The 20311-nt window shown below is 32.3% G+C and overlaps 1 protein-coding gene and 2 pseudogenes across 1 annotated transcript; all 3 read left to right on the forward strand.

Moving 5' to 3' along the window:
• The first annotated feature begins 263 nt into the window (after positions 1-263).
• Positions 264-6165, forward strand: ERD2B (endoplasmic reticulum retention defective 2B). Its single transcript, XM_085723337.1, has 6 exons — positions 264-484; positions 4299-4564; positions 4701-4816; positions 5525-5598; positions 5731-5794; positions 5885-6165. The coding sequence occupies exons 1-6, from the start codon at positions 394-396 to the stop codon at positions 5919-5921; spliced, it is 648 nt and encodes a 215-aa protein (XP_085579463.1). The 5' UTR covers positions 264-393; the 3' UTR covers positions 5922-6165.
• A 1633-nt stretch (positions 6166-7798) lies between these two features.
• LOC146907027 (1-aminocyclopropane-1-carboxylate oxidase homolog 1-like) lies at positions 7799-9825 on the forward strand (annotated as a pseudogene).
• Positions 9826-9928: 103 nt separating this feature from the next.
• Positions 9929-10863, forward strand: LOC146907028 (1-aminocyclopropane-1-carboxylate oxidase homolog 1 pseudogene; annotated as a pseudogene).
• The last annotated feature ends 9448 nt before the right edge of the window (positions 10864-20311 follow it).

Below are 20311 nucleotides of genomic sequence, written 5' to 3' on the forward strand. Positions count from 1 at the left end.
CAAAGATAAGGATTATTTTGTAATATTGTCAGAGGTTTCTCAATTAGACCCATGTTTCTATGTTTTTTTTACAACGAAGGATTTAATTGAGAAAATTTGACAAAAATGAAAACTATTTTAAGTCATGGACTAATTTGATAATTACTGTAAATATATTTGCTCAATTAATTTTTACCTTATGAGCAATAAAAAGATAAAAATAAAAAGATAAAAAAAGATAGAAGAATGAAGAAGAAGAGTTAAGAAGAGTCGTAACTAACATGTTGTGAAGTCTTCTGTACCTTGCAATAGCCACAAAAACACCTCTTCTATAGTACTAGTAATTTTGCGCCTGAAAACGATTTCGATTTTTGCAATCGGAACCAAAATTTTCCAGATCTAATCAAAGCGAAGATGAATATTTTCAGATTAGCTGGTGATATGACCCATTTGGCCAGCGTCCTCGTTCTTCTTCTCAAGATCCATACCATCAAATCCTGCGCTGGTATCTTTTTTTTTCCTTTCTTCTCAACGTTATTTATCATCATTCATTAATTCGTTACATTTTTGTTTCAATTTTGAAACTGTTAATGTTAGGATCCAATAAGAATTGAGATTAGACTAAGGTTTTAAGGATCTAAAACAATTAAAAATTAAAATTGGACATTGTTATGAAATTTCACCTGTTAGGATTGTTATTCATAGAAAAAGTATTTATAGGAATTATTACTACAGATAGATTCAGTTACTGGTTTACTGTCTACTGATGCATTCTCTGGTATTTGTTATATAGTCTATGAAATGGAAGTGATTGAATTGAATTTAACTATTCTTTGGTATTCGACACCTCACACGCCTTCAATCTGAAGTGTGTGTTACATTTTGTTAAAGTAGAGGAAATTGTGGTGTTCATTTTCCTTGGAATTTGTACAATGTCTGTCCATTCAATAAACGTGATATCTTTCCTTGAATTAGTTTGAGAATGTTGTTAGTTATGAGTAATTTTTATCTTTGTGACTTAGAAGTGGTAAGTTTAGAAAGTTACATGGTGGTAGAATTTGGGAAATAAGACTGCCATGTAGCCATACTAGTGTCCGACCTGTGCCATGCACAAATCTGATCTGTCAATAACCAAGAGTTTAATAACATAAAGGAACAATACAATACACTAATCAACAATACACTTAGAAGTTGTCAAGTTGAGATAAAAAAAACCAATTTTAGAGACTCTTTTGTGACGGAAACAAAATCTACTCAACCATTTGAAACATGCTCAATGGAAGAAGAAAAGACATAAGAAACTGTGTGAGTAGGAAAGCAGAGTTGCAGCAGCAAAAAGTATATTCTGGCTGCATTGCTGGTATCAACACCATATCCATCAACCCTTAGAGCTATTCCATTTGTGGTAACCTACATTAATGAAAAATACAATTTATTTTAACTAGTGGCACTAATGCCCAAAAAGAATATTGTAGCTTTCAAATATAATAATGAGAAACTCTATCATAGAATGAATGTTGATACCATGCTGAAGTAGGAAAGTGTCAATAAAGGTTTATAGAATAAAACAAAAACAAAAAATTCTTGTATGTAAATTGATAAATAGTATAGTTTCAATCTATATTCAGCATAGTGATTTCTTCAAATATAGATAAACATCAACGGAAAGGGGTTCCTAACAACCTAATGTATCAAAAAGGATAATAAAAAATAAATCAAACTTTGAAATCATGGCCAAATCCAATTAACAACAAAGTCAAAATACGCAAACTATCAATAATACAATTAATTAAGAATCGCTAGCTTTAAGCAGTGTAATGAACTTAATCAATAATACACATTCATAATTAAGAATCTCTACTGTGGTTAAAAACTTTTAACTCTCCATGTTGAACTCAATATATTTAGTAAATAGAGCAAAGAATAAAACTAGTTAGAAAAGAGGCAATAGGGAGGCAATTAGAAGAACACCACAGTAAGTTTAAACGAAATACACAGTTAAGATGAGTTTTCAGGCACACCATATTATTTTGGTCAGAATAACCATCCAAGGTTTTGGCAATCACATGAGTATAATTGCGATAATAGAAACATGCTTCAAAAACAATACCTGAGACAAATCCTGTGTGTATCAAGCCATCTAGAATGCGGAAATTCTAGTTAGCATAATAATATGAATGCTGAAATTCCCCGGTGATATCAATAGCTTATATCATTGCAAACCTGATCCAAGAAGGCCATCCATAATCTAAGGATTTGAGCTGCTAGAGAATAGATAAGCTATAAAATTTATATTCTAGGCCTTTATGCTTAGATAATTCCGTTAAGAAATAATAAACCGTTAAGAAATTTCTAAGCTATTAAGAAATTTCTAAAGAAACATTAAGAAATTTATAAAGAAACATTAAGAAATTTATATTCCTTTATTACATTAAGAAATAATAAACCATTAAGAAATTTCTAAACTATTAGATATTCCGCTATAAAATTTATATTAGATAATTCTAGGCCCTCTAAACTACTCAGCCCCAAAATCAAGTAGTTTCACAAATGATATTGGGATAACAAAACAACATTTTAACAATCTGGCGTATAAATTTGCGAAGACACAGATTTCTAGCACAAGAAATGAGTTTAGAACCGTAGCTACTATGCATACAAGCTATGGGTAGAATAAAGAAACATGGAGAAGATAGAACTTTACCAAGAGTTCATGTGGTCTGGACTTCTAAAGAATTGCATAAAGAGGAAGAACAAAAAAAAAACAGGAATAAAAGAATAGGAATAAGATGGAGAGGTTGAATAATAGTTAAAATCACATTTGTTGGGATATTATGATCTTTGGCTGCATAGAGCTTGAAGATGAAGTTAAAAATTGAATGCTCCAGATTGATTGGGAACAACACACCTCCACCACCATCTGGCATCTATTTATAATACTCCATGATAGGGCAAAATGGTACAAACCACATTGAACAAAACTTATGGTCTCATAAAATTTGCAAGAAGACAAATTTTGCCAGTCCTGAAGTATTACCGCGTAGGGGGAGTCTGACTACCAAAGAAAGAAAACAAAATTTATGGTCTCATAAAATTTGCAAGAAGACAAATTTTGCCAGTTCTGAAGTATTACCGCGTAGGGGGAGTCTGACTACCAAAGAAAGAAATTTTATGTACAAAATCCTGAAAAGTATATAAAGTAACAAAGATTTTGACAGGTTCAAATAAAGAACATAAAAATTGGTACACATTGACACATTGCAATCCCATAAAATTTTCAAAGGAAACCTTTGCATTGAACGCAGCCGCCCCCGGAGACAATTGCATCTGAAAATTCGGTGGATTATGGCGCAAAGAAATATGTAATGCAGTAAATCAAGAAAGTGATCCACTTGAAAGAAGCCATTAAACAATTGAGAGAAATTGAAACGGGCAAAAATGGAGATGGACAGTAAAAAGTGGATTGATCGCTTTGTTAAGATATATTGATATGTTAGTTACAGATGTAGATGAATGACAAATGCTGCTAGTCTTTTGTCAGTGCGGGAGGAATCTTGGGGTGCTGCTCAGGCAGTCATAGTACTATAGATCAGTTCTTTCTTGTTTCTATAAGTTAAGTATTGTCCATGCTTTGATTGTTATAGTCTCGTGGTAGCTTACAATAAAGTTATAAAAGACACCGTTTATCCTATATTACTTAAGAATATACTTTTGCTTCAGATTTATGTTAGGTCTCGGGTTTGCATCTTAGACTAACAAATGGACCAACCAGAGAATTGATAGGAACCCAAAATCAAGAGAAACAGAATACCATATTATTGACTGGAAATAGATGTATTACAGAAGAAAAATTGTGTAGCACAGAGCAAAAGCTCCTTCAGGAGAAGAGACAATTCTCTCTCTGCCCAAACCATAAGATTTCTAACAGAGTAATACTCAATGCCTCTCCCCTTGCTACCAGTTTCTTAATATAATTACCTTTCCTCTCTAACGGATTTGCCACGTACGCAAATTGTAGCCAATTCTCCTATTTGGCTCATTTTTTGGTCTAAGGCCCAAACCCAGTACCTAATACTTTGTCTTTCGTTTTCCGTTTATGGATGAACAAAGTCTGTTTTCCTCATTATTGGTTAAATGATAGAAGAGTGAAGGTGATTAAGAATATAAAGGATTCCTTAGACGAGTAGAAACCTGCTTATCTGTTGGTTTTCCTTTTCATTTTTTGAGCATTATCTGACTGTAGTTTAGTGTGATTTTTTTTGTTAAAGAGAACTGTTTGTGTTTTTCTCTGACTTTGGATGTATCTTATTTATATGCAGGTGTCTCGTTGAAAACTCAAGAACTCTACGCACTTGTTTTTGCTGCTCGCTACTTAGATATCTTTACGAATTACGTATCTCTCTATAATACTGTTATGAAGTTGATATTCTTGGGAAGCTCATTTTCTATTGTATGGTACATGAGGTACCACAAGATTGTTCGTAGATCATATGACAAAGATCAGGATACCTTCCGTCACTATTTTCTAGTATTGCCCTGCTTATTGTTGGCCCTACTTATCAATGAGAAATTCACATTTAAGGAGGTTAGAATGCATTCACTGTTGTCTATCTTCTGTAACTGTTGTGCTGCCATACATGTTTGAATGTTTTTAAGAGATGATGACTTTGCATTAATTTAGCTTTCGTTTGTTGTCCCAAAACTGCTTATACATGGAATAGGTGATGTGGACATTTTCCCTGTATTTGGAAGCTGTTGCCATACTTCCTCAACTGGTACTGCTACAAAGAACTAGAAACATTGACAATTTAACAGGACAATATGTCTTTCTTCTTGGGTAAGCTATGGTCCTTTAACATTATATATTTGCATGATTTCTGTGGCTGTTATTGCATTAGTATTGAAATTAGCAGCTATTATATTCTGGAAGTATTTCAGTTACTGATCAACAGCCAAATAACTGGAAGGTTGGTCTATGTTGATATCTATTTCTGCATAGAACGAGCTTAGTAGTGGTTTCATGCATGATAATGATGATGTAAATCGTAGTTGCAATTTGATACAGTTCTGAGTCATTGAACTAATGCTCTTTAAATAGTGATTCACATGAAGAAAATCATAGCATTTCATGTAACATGTTGTATAGGTTCCAAAGTTGTCAATCCAACTCACCTAGATAAATTATAGCTAATGGGGACAACAAAAGGAATAGAAAAATTATTAGTTTGCAGTAGTGCTCGTGGACAAGCCTGTTTGTTGGCTTCATTGAAACTGATCAATGAGACTGGCCTTCTATTATGATCTTGAGTTGAAAGTTTTTATTTGTTGGAACGAAACTGGCCTTCTATTATGATCTTGAAGCCAAAGTTCTGCTTATTAAGGTTTTCAAGTTTATGCAACTAGCTCTACATATAGTGTGCTATAATAAAAAATAAGCAATGGTAACTTTGTATATCAGAGGAACCCATTTGAACTTGTTTTAGCTTTTAGGCTTTAAGATCTTAGAATTCTGATTCAATAATATTGCTTTGTCTGTGAAATGCAGTGGGTACAGAGCACTATACATTCTCAACTGGGTCTATCGCTACTTTACCGAGCCCCACTTTGTCCATTGGATAAGTATAATTCTGTCTCTTGTTTAATTGTTATCATTGGTTTATGCTCTTTAGACTGGAAAACTTTTCCATCATTGTTAAACATTACAGTGGCTATAAACCTTGTTCTGACTTCCTTCCATTACTTCTTTTGCAGCATGGGTTTCTGGGCTTGTTCAAACACTGCTATATGCTGACTTCTTCTACTACTATTTCCAAAGGTAAATTGGCCTACTTGTCAGGTCCATTTTATTTATGTTAATAATCCTTGTTCGTCTTAGTTTTGAGCATTTGAAAATATTGCCTTGTAGTTGGAAGAACAACCAGAAGCTTCATTTGCCAGCATAGTGTAATTCTCCATACTCGAAAACCAAGGTGGTTCTCATGTCATGTGGATTATTAACAGTGAGCTGAGAAGATCAAAAGTATATCTGTCTAGACAATGGTTTCTGATTTATGATTCCATATTTGTTCGTTTTTGCTCCCTCGAATACTACTGTACTAATGACTAGAAGATTATAGATGACAAAAACTTCTATTGTTTGTGACGGTAATCATGCAATATTGATATATTCAAGTCGCATTACATGAATCCAACACATTCCACTTCTATGGTAAAGAAAGTAAGTAATTGTGATGGAATATTCTAAACAGGGATTGGGATAGAATAGTTTTCTTTGACCCTTATTTTAAACCGTGTTTGGTTTTATAGTGAGAGGTATTAGAGTTAGAGAAAGTCGATTTGAGGATATCAAACCTTTATTGTCTAATAATGATCATGATTTGACAGTTCAACCTACTGTGAAGTATGAAATTAGAATGCTGCACAGGGTTGCATTAGTGGCCTTATCCCTCATATTATAATAGGTATAATACAATTCATTCTAAAAGCAAACCGTTAGAAAAGCACTTAGTTATTATGAATTTTGTTTAGTTTTAACTCCCAATTTCAAGTTTCTCCGTTTTTTGGTCGAAGTTTCTCAATTTGGAACTATGAATTTCAATGACTCTGCTATTGATGTTTATTGCTGTTGGGACTTGAGAGAGCTGCCGAAAATTGTTAGAATTTGGAAACTCGATATTTTTCTAATTATCTCGACCATTTTATTCAAGGGTATAATTGTTTATTTAGCAATATAATAAAACTAGAATACATACATTAATCCAATCACAAATACATCAAAGTAAAAAAAATTCAATAATCAACTTTGTTGTTGATTCAAGAAAATACTAGTGCTCCTCCACTGAAGAACATCAAGAATTAATCCCCAAACTCTGGTGGTGTTGGCTGCAAATTTGATTCAGTTTGTCATGCCTCTCTAGATGGCTATCGTTTCTTCACAAATACATCAAACTCTGGTGACGCCACTTCTTGTATTTTGAAGTCAATATTATGCATGAGGATTTCGCTGCAATTTCCGATTGAACCGTAAACTGTGTGTCAAATTTTACAGTCAACTCTATTTTAATACTACATTTTTTTTATTATAATAAATCAAGTCACAAGATCTCTAGCAATGTAGCATTAAAACAAGGCTCTAACGTATGGGTGTGCAAAAAAAAAAAAAAAAGCAGGCTAACTAGAGATCTCTAATGTATGGTTCAGTATGGCATATGCAAGTTAAAAAAACATCGCAAAATGAATCACTAATTTTTTTTTTTCCCCTTCAAAAAGAAGAGAGAGGAATAACCACCAACACCAACATGGGATCCTGAGAGACGACGTTTGGGTGTTGTGTTAGCAATTAGCAGCCGATCACAACTAGAGAGAGATAAAACACAAGGCTCTAAAATAACGTGTAAATTTAAGTGAAATCATATCAGCATTTAGATTAAATAAAAAAAAAATAAATGGATAGAATTTGGTGTAAAATTTAATTTGTATTTGATCCATATCATTATATTATATTAAGACAAAAAAGACATAATGAAAATTGGATTAGGTTTGACCGAAATGTTTTTTATGAATGTGCGCGCGCGTGCGTGCGAGCAAGTGGGCATTGATTATTTAATTCATAAAGATACAAAATCTAGAAGTTTACAGTATCTCATGCTAGAGATCATACCGACTTATAAATTTCATCATAATTTCTTCTATATAACTTTACAGTTTACACTTCAAATCATTGTTTTACACCCGCGACAATACAAAATTCTATTATCATTCAAATTCAAATTTATTCACAACCAAGTTTGCTAACTGGAGAGACACTCTTGGGTTTTCCATGGATCCTAATCCTCCCAAGCCAGAAGAATTACCTGAAATTTGTAGGTAATGCGTTTATTTTTAAATCATTGATTATAAAATACATGATAATTTTAAATTTTTTTTATGATTTATTTGTTTATATGTAGATATTTGATGATGGAGTTTTACGGGAAGATAATGGTACTGCGGTCGATACAGTTTGAATTCAGAGGCTCTTGGCTTAGACCCATCACACCTCCTAAAACTCAGCTGTGCTAAAGGAGTTTTTGTGCAGGGTAACTATTATCCGCCATATCCTGAGCCAGAGTTGACATTGGGCACGCCCAAGCACATGGATCCCTCATTCATCACCATACTTCTGCAAGACAACCTCGGTGGTTTGCAAGTATTTCACAAGGATGAGTGGTCCGATGTTCCTCCTTGGCATGGAGCTTTAGTTGTCAATATTGGGGATCTCTTACAAGTAAGCATCGATATTGAAATAAAATGCATCCTTCTTTATTCTTTTTTCAATAGAAGCATGGACAAAGATTAATCAAAGTAGTTGTATTGTCAAATGATTCCTTATTTATTTGTCTTTTGATTAAGTGATAATGTTTTTTGTGAATTATGAATTCAATGCCAAGTTTTTTTGTGAATGTGTGTGCGCGTGCGTGCGAGCAAGTGTGATAATTTCATTAACTCATGCTACACTTTGAAATTTTGAATATCCTTTGAAAGAACAAGTATGATAATTTTGAGTTTCTGAAGCCTTTAAAACTCTCATACTTGTTGAACTCAATCTTTACAGTTGATTTATATCTAAGTGTCTTATATGTTAAATTGTATAGAGTTATGATAGAGAATCTGAAGTCCAAACGTTTGAGGAATCGAAAGCAGGTGTTCGAGGTTTTGTAGAGAAGGGTGATACAAGGATTCCAACGATGTTCTATTGTGACACCCCTGATCAATATCCAACTTCTGGCTCCAATTTCAGCATTCTCATCATCGACCTAAAAGGCGTGCATAGTGAGGTCATTAACCAGATTCAGAAAGCATGCAAAGACTGGGGATTTTTCCATGTCATCAACCATGGGGTTCTAGCTGATCTTCTAGAGAAAATGATAGATGGAATTCGTTTCTTCAACGAACAAGATGTCAAAGTGCGGAGACAGTTTTACAACCGCGACAATCAACAGTTCTACTATCATTCGAACACCAACTTATTCACTGACAAGTTTGCTAATTGGAGAGACACTCTTGGGGTTTGCCATGGCTCCTGATCCTCCCAAGCCAGAAGAATTACCAGAAATTTTTAGGTAATGCGTTTATTTTTAAATCATTGATTATAAAGTACATGATAATTTCAAATTTTTTGATGATTTATCTGTTTATATGTAGACATTTGATGACGGAGTATTACCGGAAGATAATGGTATTGGGGTCGACATTGTTTAAATTATTGTCAGAGGCTCTTGGCTTGGATCCATCACACCTCCTAAAACTCAGCTGTTCTGAAGGAGTTTTTGTGCAGGGTAACTATTATCTGCCCTGTCCTGAGCCCGAGTTGACATTGGGCGCGACCAAGCACACGGATTCCTCATTCATCACAATACTTCTGCAAGACAACCTCAGTGGTCTGCAAGTACTTCACAAGGATGAGTGGTCCGATGTTCCTCCTTGGCATGGAGCTTTAGTTGTCAATATTGGGGATCTCTTACAAGTAAGCATCGATATTGAAATAAAATGCATCCTTCTTTATTCTTTTTCAATAGAAGCATGAACAAAGATTAATCAAAGTAGTTGTATTGTCAAATGATTCCTTATTTATTTGTCTTTTGATTAAGTGATAATGTTTTTTGTGAATTATGAATTCAATGCCAAGTTTTTTTGTGAATGTGTGTGCGCGTGCGTGCGAGCAAGTGTGATAATTTCATTAACTCATGCTACACTTTGAAATTTTGAATATCCTTTGAAAGAACAAGTATGATAATTTTGAGTTTCTGAAGCCTTTAAAACTCTCATACTTGTTGAACTCAATCTTTACAGTTGATTTATATCTAAGTGTCTTATATGTTAAATTGTATAGAGTTATGATAGAGAATCTGAAGTCCAAACGTTTGAGGAATCGAAAGCATGTGTTCGAGGTTTTGTAGAGAAGGGTGATACAAGGATTCCAACGATGTTCTATTGTGACACCCCTGATCAATATCCAACTTCTGGCTCCAATTTCAGCATTCCCATCATCGACCTAAAAGGCGTGCATAGTGAGGTCATTAACCAGATTCAGAAAGCATGCAAAGACTGGGGATTTTTCCATGTCATCAACCATGGGGTTCCAGCTGATCTTCTAGAGAAAATGATAGATGGAATTCGTTTCTTCAACGAACAAGATGTCAAAGTGCGGAGACAGTTTTACAACCGCGACAATCAACAGTTCTACTATCATTCGAACACCAACTTATTCACTGACAAGTTTGCTAATTGGAGAGACACTCTTGGGGTTTGCCATGGCTCCTGATCCTCCCAAGCCAGAAGAATTACCAGAAATTTTTAGGTAATGCGTTTATTTTTAAATCATTGATTATAAAGTACATGATAATTTCAAATTTTTTGATGATTTATCTGTTTATATGTAGACATTTGATGACGGAGTATTACCGGAAGATAATGGTATTGGGGTCGACATTGTTTAAATTATTGTCAGAGGCTCTTGGCTTGGATCCATCACACCTCCTAAAACTCGGCTGTTCTGAAGGAGTTTTTGTGCAGGGTAACTATTATCTGCCCTGTCCTGAGCCCGAGTTGACATTGGGCGCGACCAAGCACACGGATTCCTCATTCATCACAATACTTCTGCAAGACAACCTCAGTGGTCTGCAAGTACTTCACAAGGATGAGTGGTCCGATGTTCCTCCTTGGCATGGAGTTTTAGTTGTCAATATTGGGGATCTCTTACAAGTAAGCATCGATATTGAAATAAAATGCATCCTTCTTTATTCTTTTTCAATAGAAGCATGGACAAAGATTAATCAAAGTAGTTGTATTGTCAAAGGATTCCTGATTTATTTGTCTTTTGATAAAGCGATAATGTTTTTGTGAATTATGAATTTAATGCCAAGTTTTTTTTGTGTGAATGTGTGCGTGCGTGCGTGCGAGCAAATGTGCTTTGATTATTTTATTCATAAAGATACAAAATCTAGAAGTTATACAATTTCTCATGCTAGAGATCATACCAACTTACATATTTCATCCTAATTTCTTCTATATAACTTTACAGTTTACACTTCAAATCATTGTCACCCAATGATTTGAAGTGTAAACCGTAAAGTATTAAATTTCTTACTAAAATAATTGGTAGTTTAGCTTATCAAATTAGCATGCCTAGCATTATTATTCATAAATCATAATACTGATAGCATATGAAGTGTCTGTTTGGATAAGAAGATTTGAAGTACTAGCTGCTGAGATCTTAGGAATTAGTGAAGTGAAGATTTGACAAGAAGCTTGGAGGAAAGAGTAAGGCTCTGATTATAGCCAACTTTATTGCTAAAATTGTGAGTAGAAATAGTAGAGATTGAACAAGAAGCTTGGATAGAAATTGAACTTGGATTATTGGCTCAAAATTCAAAATTCGATTTCTAGAAATAGTAGAGTAGAAATAGTAGAGTAGAAACTTGTATTTCTATAGATGACTATTCAAACAATCAATTCAAAATTCGATTTCTAGATTGAGGTTATCGTTGTTTTGTTTTTTGCGTTTTTGACGCTTTAAAAATGCATAATTAATTCATCATTAGTTGAAATTTTTTTTTGGTTTGTGAAAAGTCATATTATTAACGCCCTAAACATGCATGGAAAAAACCATGAAAAAATTCAACCTCTATAATACCAAAAAAGACAATAAAAAAAAAACAACAACAAAAATGTAATAATTAACAAATAATTTAGAGATGATTCAATAATTCGTAATTGAAACCATATGAATGCATAGGTGACTAACGGTGAAAACAAAAAATGGATGAACAAAAGAAGAATAGATGTCGATCAATAGGTTATGTGAAAGATGCAGCCGCAACAATTATTTATGTTAAGGTTTAAACATTTAAAAAAAAAGTTTAAATAATTGTAGAAAAGTTTACAATTAATTAACTTTTATGGTATATAAATTTAAAATATTTATAATATCATATATGTACGGGTTGGGCATTAGAATGTTTGTACCCGTACTTATACCTATTCAAATTTATGGGTAATTATCCAAACCCAAGCTCGAACCCACATATATAGGTATTTACACTGCGTATTATGAGTATTTTTTGTGGGTGCTCAATGGACTTGGGTCCAATTGACATATCTAGTCAAAGCATACCGACATCACTGGTTCTTGGTTGCTTCGATCTGGAACAATAACATATTGGACAAGCCAAAAGTTCCATGGTTTTATTAGGGTTGAAGTAGTATTTTGTTTGATTTTTTGTTTCAAATATTTTTCTTTAGTCAAGGACTGGTTTGTTGTCTCAAGAGTTTGATCATGGAGGTTTTGTTTAAGGTTTGAAGAGTCTATGTTTTTAAGTAGAAATTCAAGAGTTCATGAGTTGTAAGATGAAGGATGTGATGATTTTTGGACTAGTTTTATTTTATTGGATTTTTTTAATGCATTGAATATTGTATAAGTTTTGAATCGTAGAGAAGGGTATTTTGGACATTCTTTTTGCATATTTGTCCTTTCATATTAAATTTGAATGAGTCAGCCACATTGATGCATAGTCATCATGGCCACGTCGACTAAAACTCATCACATTATGCAAATAATATAGCTTGTGGTTAAAATTAAAAATGATTAATATCTACATTGCCAAATTGAGAGGATTAACAATCATAGGAACTAAAACTCAAATCCATTATATTTACCCAGACTAATAGCATATTTAAGGTTATTTATATATGTATTTGAAAAAGAGTTCCTAAAAAAAATTACTATTGAAAAGAGGAATATAATAACCAGTACCATAAGTATTGATTGTGTTTTTCACCAATTAAAATATAACACGTATTATTTGATCAATTGATCATGTTTCTATTATTTGATCCAAAGATACCACTTGACTCTTTGACCTTGGCAGAAAACATGATACTATATTGGTGTTAAATAGCCAATTAATAAGTGCCACCTCATGTCGTAAAACTAACACCAACAGAGAAACAAAGCTTTTACCCGAAAATAAAGATATAACTGTGTCAATTACACCAACAGTGCCATGCATATAAATCTTAAATACAGACATATTTATCTTCTGCAATATGCAAAGGTGATGATTATTGAGAGAATTAAATCTTAAATTTGTCAACATTATTTTAATTTTTACTATGAGAATAGACGAAGGTGAAATGGTACCCTAACACGTATTATATTTTCTTTTTTTGTGATAAAATAAATTGCTTATTTTTTATGTATATATAAATTTAAATTCTCCATTTAGATTAGATATTTTATTAATGATTTGAAATAGTTAGGTTATTAACGTAATCATATTTTAAGGTATTACAATGACATGTCATAAAAATATCACTTGGAACATGAGACGTGAAATATTGTTAAAGAGTAGGCTGATCAAAATTGATAACAAGCCATTTATAGAGTGACCAAAGTTTGAAGAAAAAATATATTGAGACTAAAAATGAATGTTGATATATTTAAGAGATAAAAAAATATATTTAGAAAAGTTTAATAACACATGCTTGGTCAGCTAAGCTTCATGAATAACTAACCTTAACTTAATAAGGGAATACAATATATTTTCTTAGAGTAACTCTATCAATTCTCTCTATTATGTCACTTATATTCCCTCTAATGCACACGAGTGGCAGAAGAACATGCCACCAGTATCATGTTATTACTTATTCCTGTACGTGTAGTTTTAATTGCATGTGTGACTGATTCTTTTTAATATTTTTATGTTCAATCAGCCAATTAATACCAACTTTGTATAGTTGAGATAATTATATCTCGAAACTATTTATTATTGATCGCAAAGTTGAAAACAAAAAATTAAAATTGCATCTAACAATTAAAGTGTTATTTATTTAATTAAAAAATATTTATTTTTCTCTAAAACGGCATTTATTTTGAAGAGGGACCGGAGAGAATAAAATATTGGGTCCATTTAATCATCATATCAGTTGCCTGTATGCTCAAATTTGTTTTGGTAAGCAAAATTTAAAATGTGACATTCAAGATATTTTTTTTTTTGAAAGAACATTCAAGATATTTGACAAGTGCAGGGGCGTAGCCCTTCATTGACAGCCTACCCCAAAAAATATATTAATCTTTAATTGGTTGGTATATAAATTTATATTCGGCTACCCCAAATAATAAACATTGAGCTACCCCAAGCAAATTCAGTTGTCGAAAATTAGCATAAACAAATTAATGGACATTGAGTTTCTTGCAAATAACCTATTTGTTTGCATTGTAAAAGACATTATTAATCTATTTAGTAAACGGTCAATTATAGATAAAATTGACTTTTTGAAATGCATTTCACCCAACTTTTTTAAATAGCTATTGTCAATTTTTTTGCTTTAATTTACATTTCATAAATTATTGTCACTTTTTTTTTTTTTCATGTATTGATTAATTTTCGGATTACATTTGTTTTTAGTCTTTACAACACTTACAATTTTTTAGTTATGATTCTAAGATTTTGTTTGATTTTAGTCCTTAATTTTTTGTTTGAGATTAAAAACAAGACTGAAAACACTTTTTTTTTGTAAAATTTTAATAAATCGAGACAAAAATTGAATAAGTTTAAATTTAAAAAATTATAATCTATGGGGCTAAAAACATTTTTATCCTTAAATTTAATATATTTGATGTAAAAATATTTTATTGTTCCTTTATATTTGGCCTCTCCATAAATTTTTTGCTAGCTTCGCTGCTGAACAAGTGACCATTATTTTTACTTTAAAGGAGAACAAGTAACCATAGAAAAGCAACAAAGGGACTAAGCGGGTACTTGATGACTATGACTTAATGAGGGACCCTTCATCAATCCACATCCAAAATCATAAGGAAAACTTAGACCCACTTTGAGAAAAAAAAAATATGAAAGAAAATAAACACAAAAATAAAAGAGATAATTAGTTGCATGGACAGCTTTTGGTTCCTCACCTGAATTTACGTGGCCCCACATGACCATACTTTCCACGTCGTACACTCGAGACATACTACGGTCCTTACATCTCATCTAATCTTGCAGGAACACATAAATTAGCCAATTATAGTTCTTCACTTCTACAAATTGATATATCTTCAAAGTTCAATTAGATTTTCTCACTTAAGAGTTGAAATAAAGACAACAATAGTGAGCCCAAACAGAAAGGAATAACGAAGCCTTAATTATCATAGGTCACGATTCCAAATATTCCAAAAGCAAAGGAGCTATCACAAAAAGTAGAAACTAGTAAAATGATACCATTTTTAGTTTACAATTTTTAAAAAACATCACGTATTTTTTTTTTTTTATTGTTATTTTTTGAAGACGACTACGTAGCTTTTTTAATTAAAGGAAAATTGATTTGATCATTGGGGCATATGGGAACTTGTCCCAAAATGTCATTACTCCCAAATTCGAATATGGGAACTTGTCCTGGTTGGGATCTCAATTCCTATAATGATGCATTTGTATGCCTTTCCTTTTCTTTTCTTTTTAAAAATGAACATGGGAACTTATCCAAATCCAAGACAAAAAGAATGGTAAAACCAACATCTAAATAATTCTTGCAATATAAGGCACAACATGGAAGAAGAACCTCCAATACTACCAAAATGATATTTGCCTCGTAACCGATCTGGCACAAAAAAAGAACCTTATACACATGTAAAATAGAGACACCAAGGGGACCCCATTGGTAGTAAAAGCAAAGCAAGATGGAAAAGATAGTGACTCTTGACTATATAATTTGCTTTAAAAAGCAATGAAATCAAGATTTTGAAACTTCTCATTAGGAAAAACTGAAGTGCATGATATAAAAATTCGTCAAAGTTGCACGAACGAGGTGTTTGTTGTAACTTAAGTTCTCTTTGAATTCTAGTTTTACTCCAAATGATCAGTGTAGCCTACCATATGTGTTTGTTTATGATAATTTGAGTTCTCTTTTCTCCATATCAATGTAGTATGTAAGTTGGTGATCTCCACTAATTGTGAGACAGTGGAATATGTGTTGCACCGTTTGTCTTCTTTATTGTATGTATAATAACTAGACTTGTGTTTTATTTTTAAATACTACTCCCTCCGTTTCAAAATGAGTGTCGCTTTAGCCAAAAAAATTTGTTTCAAAATGAATGTCACTTTCAGTTTCCAATGCAATAATAACTTTTTCTTTTCAATCGTACCCTCCAATTAATACTCTGCACACTACTTCCAAAGTATTACTTTTAAAACTAACCAATAGTTAATAAGGATAATTTGGTAAAATAACCATTCTCTTTCTTTTAATCATTGCATTTCTTAATATGTGTGTAAACACCTAAAACGACACTCATTTTGAAACGGAGGGAGTATAAGTTAGCACTTATTAAAAAGAGAATCACCTAAAATGAACATGTCGTGTAAATTCGCGTGGTTGAGGTTCGACGCCTTGTAGCAACACTCTTTATATATTAACAAAGAAACAAAAACATTTCTTGAGATTATTCCCTGTTTAATTAAAAAGACAATGAACGATTTATATAGGATGATTTATTTGAAAAATAGTTCAACTCTTTCAATTTAAGTACTATAGTCCTTACATCTAATGTGTCGCAAGAAAAAGAAATTAGATATCTTGGAAGTTCAATTAGATTTTCTCACTTAATAAGAGCTGCATAAAGACAGAAAAGAAGGAATCACGGGAGATTTCGAAGTTCATACCCATTCAACAATGCCATGCATCCATAATGTTCAACTTGTGGACTAATACAATGATCCTCAATCATAGTCACAAACAAACACGACCCTCTTCTATAAACCCTGTATGAGTACAAGCACTTATTAAACACTAACAAATGTAACCCCATTTGGCATAATTCCTTCCTTCTCCATTTCCTCAAACAACCTTAACGCCTCTTTTGCATAGCCATGTGTAGCAAGTCCATCAATCATGGAATTCCATCAAAACAAATTCTTCTCTTTTAATTTGTAAAACACCAAAATCGAACTTTCTACACTTCCACATTTTGTATGCATAACGATCAAATGACAATCCAATATAAACATCACTAGTTCACTACCAAACCCATTCACCATCAAATGAAAATGCACCTCTTCTCCAAACTCAATTGCACCTAAATGAGCACACGCCGAAGTTCTTGTTCTTTGTATAACAACTTAGGCTTTAATCAAAGATGAGAATGAATGATTGGACGACATTGTTTTGGAGCATATGGATGTAACGTAGCAATGCTTGTTTTGGTGAATGACGATGAACGCATGCTTTGTTGAGTTATTGTCCCTTTCACGTAGTGTGTCCACGCATGCTTTGTTGATTTATTGTCTAAACCTTTGATCTCAAGAACACCTTATAAGATATGGGACATTTTCAAACTCCTTATACTATAAGTGATATGTTAGCATCATGAGTAGCTTTTGGGCTTCTTAGTTGTACTATAAGTGATATGGGACGACATACTTCAAGACCAAGTGGTCCAAGTATACTTACTTTTCCCTTTGTCCTATCCTCTTTTTATAAAATGAAATCCTTCAATAATTTGTTACGTACCATTGCTCACAACTTTTCTTATTTTATGTCTTTTGTTTGTAGTGTTGGTGGGTGCTATTACTTGTTACAAAATAATGAGCCCTTATACATGAAACATTTTAGGTGGCCACACTCTTCGACACCCACACATATTTGTGGCATGTGGCGAAGACATTTAAAGAATAGATGAGAGGTAGTGATAATGTGATGTGAAATTACTAAAATACCACTGCACATAGGGTGTGCATGAGAGGTGTATAAAAAAGGATGTCTACCTATCTTTTTTCCAAAATAATTGATGTATAGGGATCATATATATGTTTCCTTTATGTGTATCTATAACAAGAAATACTGTTTGCATAGAACATGAGGCCCTATAACTCTACTAGATTAAAAAAGAAAGTAAATTAATGTTACCCTTGCCAACTCCTGTTCATCTTAGTAGGAATAACTTGAGGATCATCCCATTGATGATTGATCTTGAATGTAAGAATAAGAAAGATCAGTTGGTAGGGTAATTAATGTGTATAATTTGTGTATGACTATTACTAAATTACCTTTTATGTAGATATTCATTTAATGTAAATTTTTCATATTTAAAGACAAATTGGTGGTGGTGTTACAAGAGATATATTAATTTGCAAAGGTTCATATATTCAGCGACAAACAAATGTTGCAAAAAGATCTTATAATTAGAAACAAAGGGAGTAAACTTTTAAAGGACACCTTAGTTATAATAACACTCAATAACTTGAGATTGTATTTTCAAGAGTAAAAGTAGCAATTCTTTTTGTTAACATTTGTTCATATTTATTTATCTAAAATGTGTAATTTGTTTCGAAATAGTTTACTAAGTGGAATATAATTTACGAAAGATAAGTTACATACTGCATCTTAATTTACAAGAGTGGCGGAGGCAAGTAGAGCATAGTGGGTGCACATGCCTGCACTAAGTTTTGTAAAATTATTTAGTATTATGTGTTTATATGTTGAAATTTTGACCAAGCACTCATCTATCATCCAATTGAAAGGTTAGAAGCTTCTCTATTCTACTCAAATAGAACACGGTTGACACACTTTCACAATTTTAATCAGACATTTGTTTTTTGTCTCACTTGGAGTTGTCTCACATTCATAATAAAAATTTCATTAAAAGAAACACAAACACTACATACAATACAAACAACAAACCTCACTCATAGTTTCTTCCATTGTTGATCTTTTAAAGGTTAAACCCCTATTCTAAATTTTAATTTTATATTTCCAATCTTATACATTTATAATTTATAATTTATTTATTAATGTAATGAGACGGAACATTCTTTTTTAATTTGTTGAGCTTAAATTTGTGTTAATGGTGAAACTTAAGATGCTCATTTCGTTCGACATGCCTGAAAACCATACTCTATTGATAAAAAATGTTGTGCACCGGTGTTTTTTCGCTTCGATTATTTGTGTTGCACCCTCTATAGTTGAAGTATCAAAAACTACAATTACATTTTTTTGCGAATTCTTTACTTTAGTGTGATGTATATTTATGTTTTCAATAATATATGTATATTGGTGCCCCCACTATTCATATTTTCTGGCTCCGCCACTGCAAGAGGTTAGCCTACTTAATGTAATGCAGGTTAGCCAACTTAATGTGCTAAATGCAGGTTAGCTTATCGTAGAGGTTGTCTTAAGGAACCATTAATTTTATTATCACACAAGTCATAGGACGCAGACACTTAATATGGACAAATTATGACTATCAACGTCCTATAACTTGTGTGATAATAAAATTTAGTCTTTAGTTTTTTTTTCATTTTTCTCATAAGTTGCTTTCAGTGTAGGCAATCTTATTCGATGTAATGTCATACACTAAGCATGAACATCTCTCAACATATAAAACTTAAAAATTATTGATTATATATATATATATATAGAACATATACTATGAGAATGACATTTTTATATGAGAATAGTGAGAATGAATAAGAGCCATGAGATTAAAAAATATTGGTTGAGATTAAAACATTCCTAAATGAGTCTTTTGTCATTAACATCATGATATAATTGTGATTTTTATTGTATCAATAATATTCTTCTTTTAAAAAGGGTGTCATTATTGTTCATTTATTTCGGTCATCATCTCTCTATGGTCTTCATCTCCTCCATTGAAAAATTCCTAATTTCAAGATATCAATACTTCATTGGTTTCCTTTAGAATTCGGTTCTTATCACACCATAGAGATACACATCCATCCCTTTCTTTGATTTCAATTTTTTTTCCTTCTAAATTGTTGTCTTTTGTAACCATTTTTTTATTCTATTTTGTCGTGATCCAGTTTGATCTATGAGGAAGAAGCTTCATACTAATGTTCTATGAAGTTTGATTAATGAGGATTCAGAATTCTATGTTCTAAGAACCATTAATGAGGATTCAGAATTATTTTTAATCCAATAGTGAGGATTTTATGGTCAATCAGTAAAACTGTACTTTGATGAGTATAAATCAAAAAACTCAATTGTTCTCCACATGCAATTTACGATCTCCATCCATTGAAACAACAATAAAAAAAAAATTAGTATTCATGTTTTTCGATTTGTTTCCGATTGTTCAAATGGCAAAAGGAACATGGTGGATGAGAGAAGAAGAAGATGAAATGTTCACAATTGATTTTTTGGTTGGTTAAATGTTCACAATTGATTGGTAAGACACATGGTGGGGAGAAGAAGATGAAAAAGGAAATGAGTTTATGAGAATTGATGTAATAAGGTGAGGTATATATGTGACTTTTTAATCTCAATCATTTATTTTGGATCT

Source organism: Medicago sativa, chromosome 7 (assembly GCF_051527215.1).
Source record: "Medicago sativa cultivar Bolivia chromosome 7, Bolivia_mono, whole genome shotgun sequence".
Taxonomy (NCBI): Eukaryota; Viridiplantae; Streptophyta; class Magnoliopsida; order Fabales; family Fabaceae; genus Medicago; species Medicago sativa.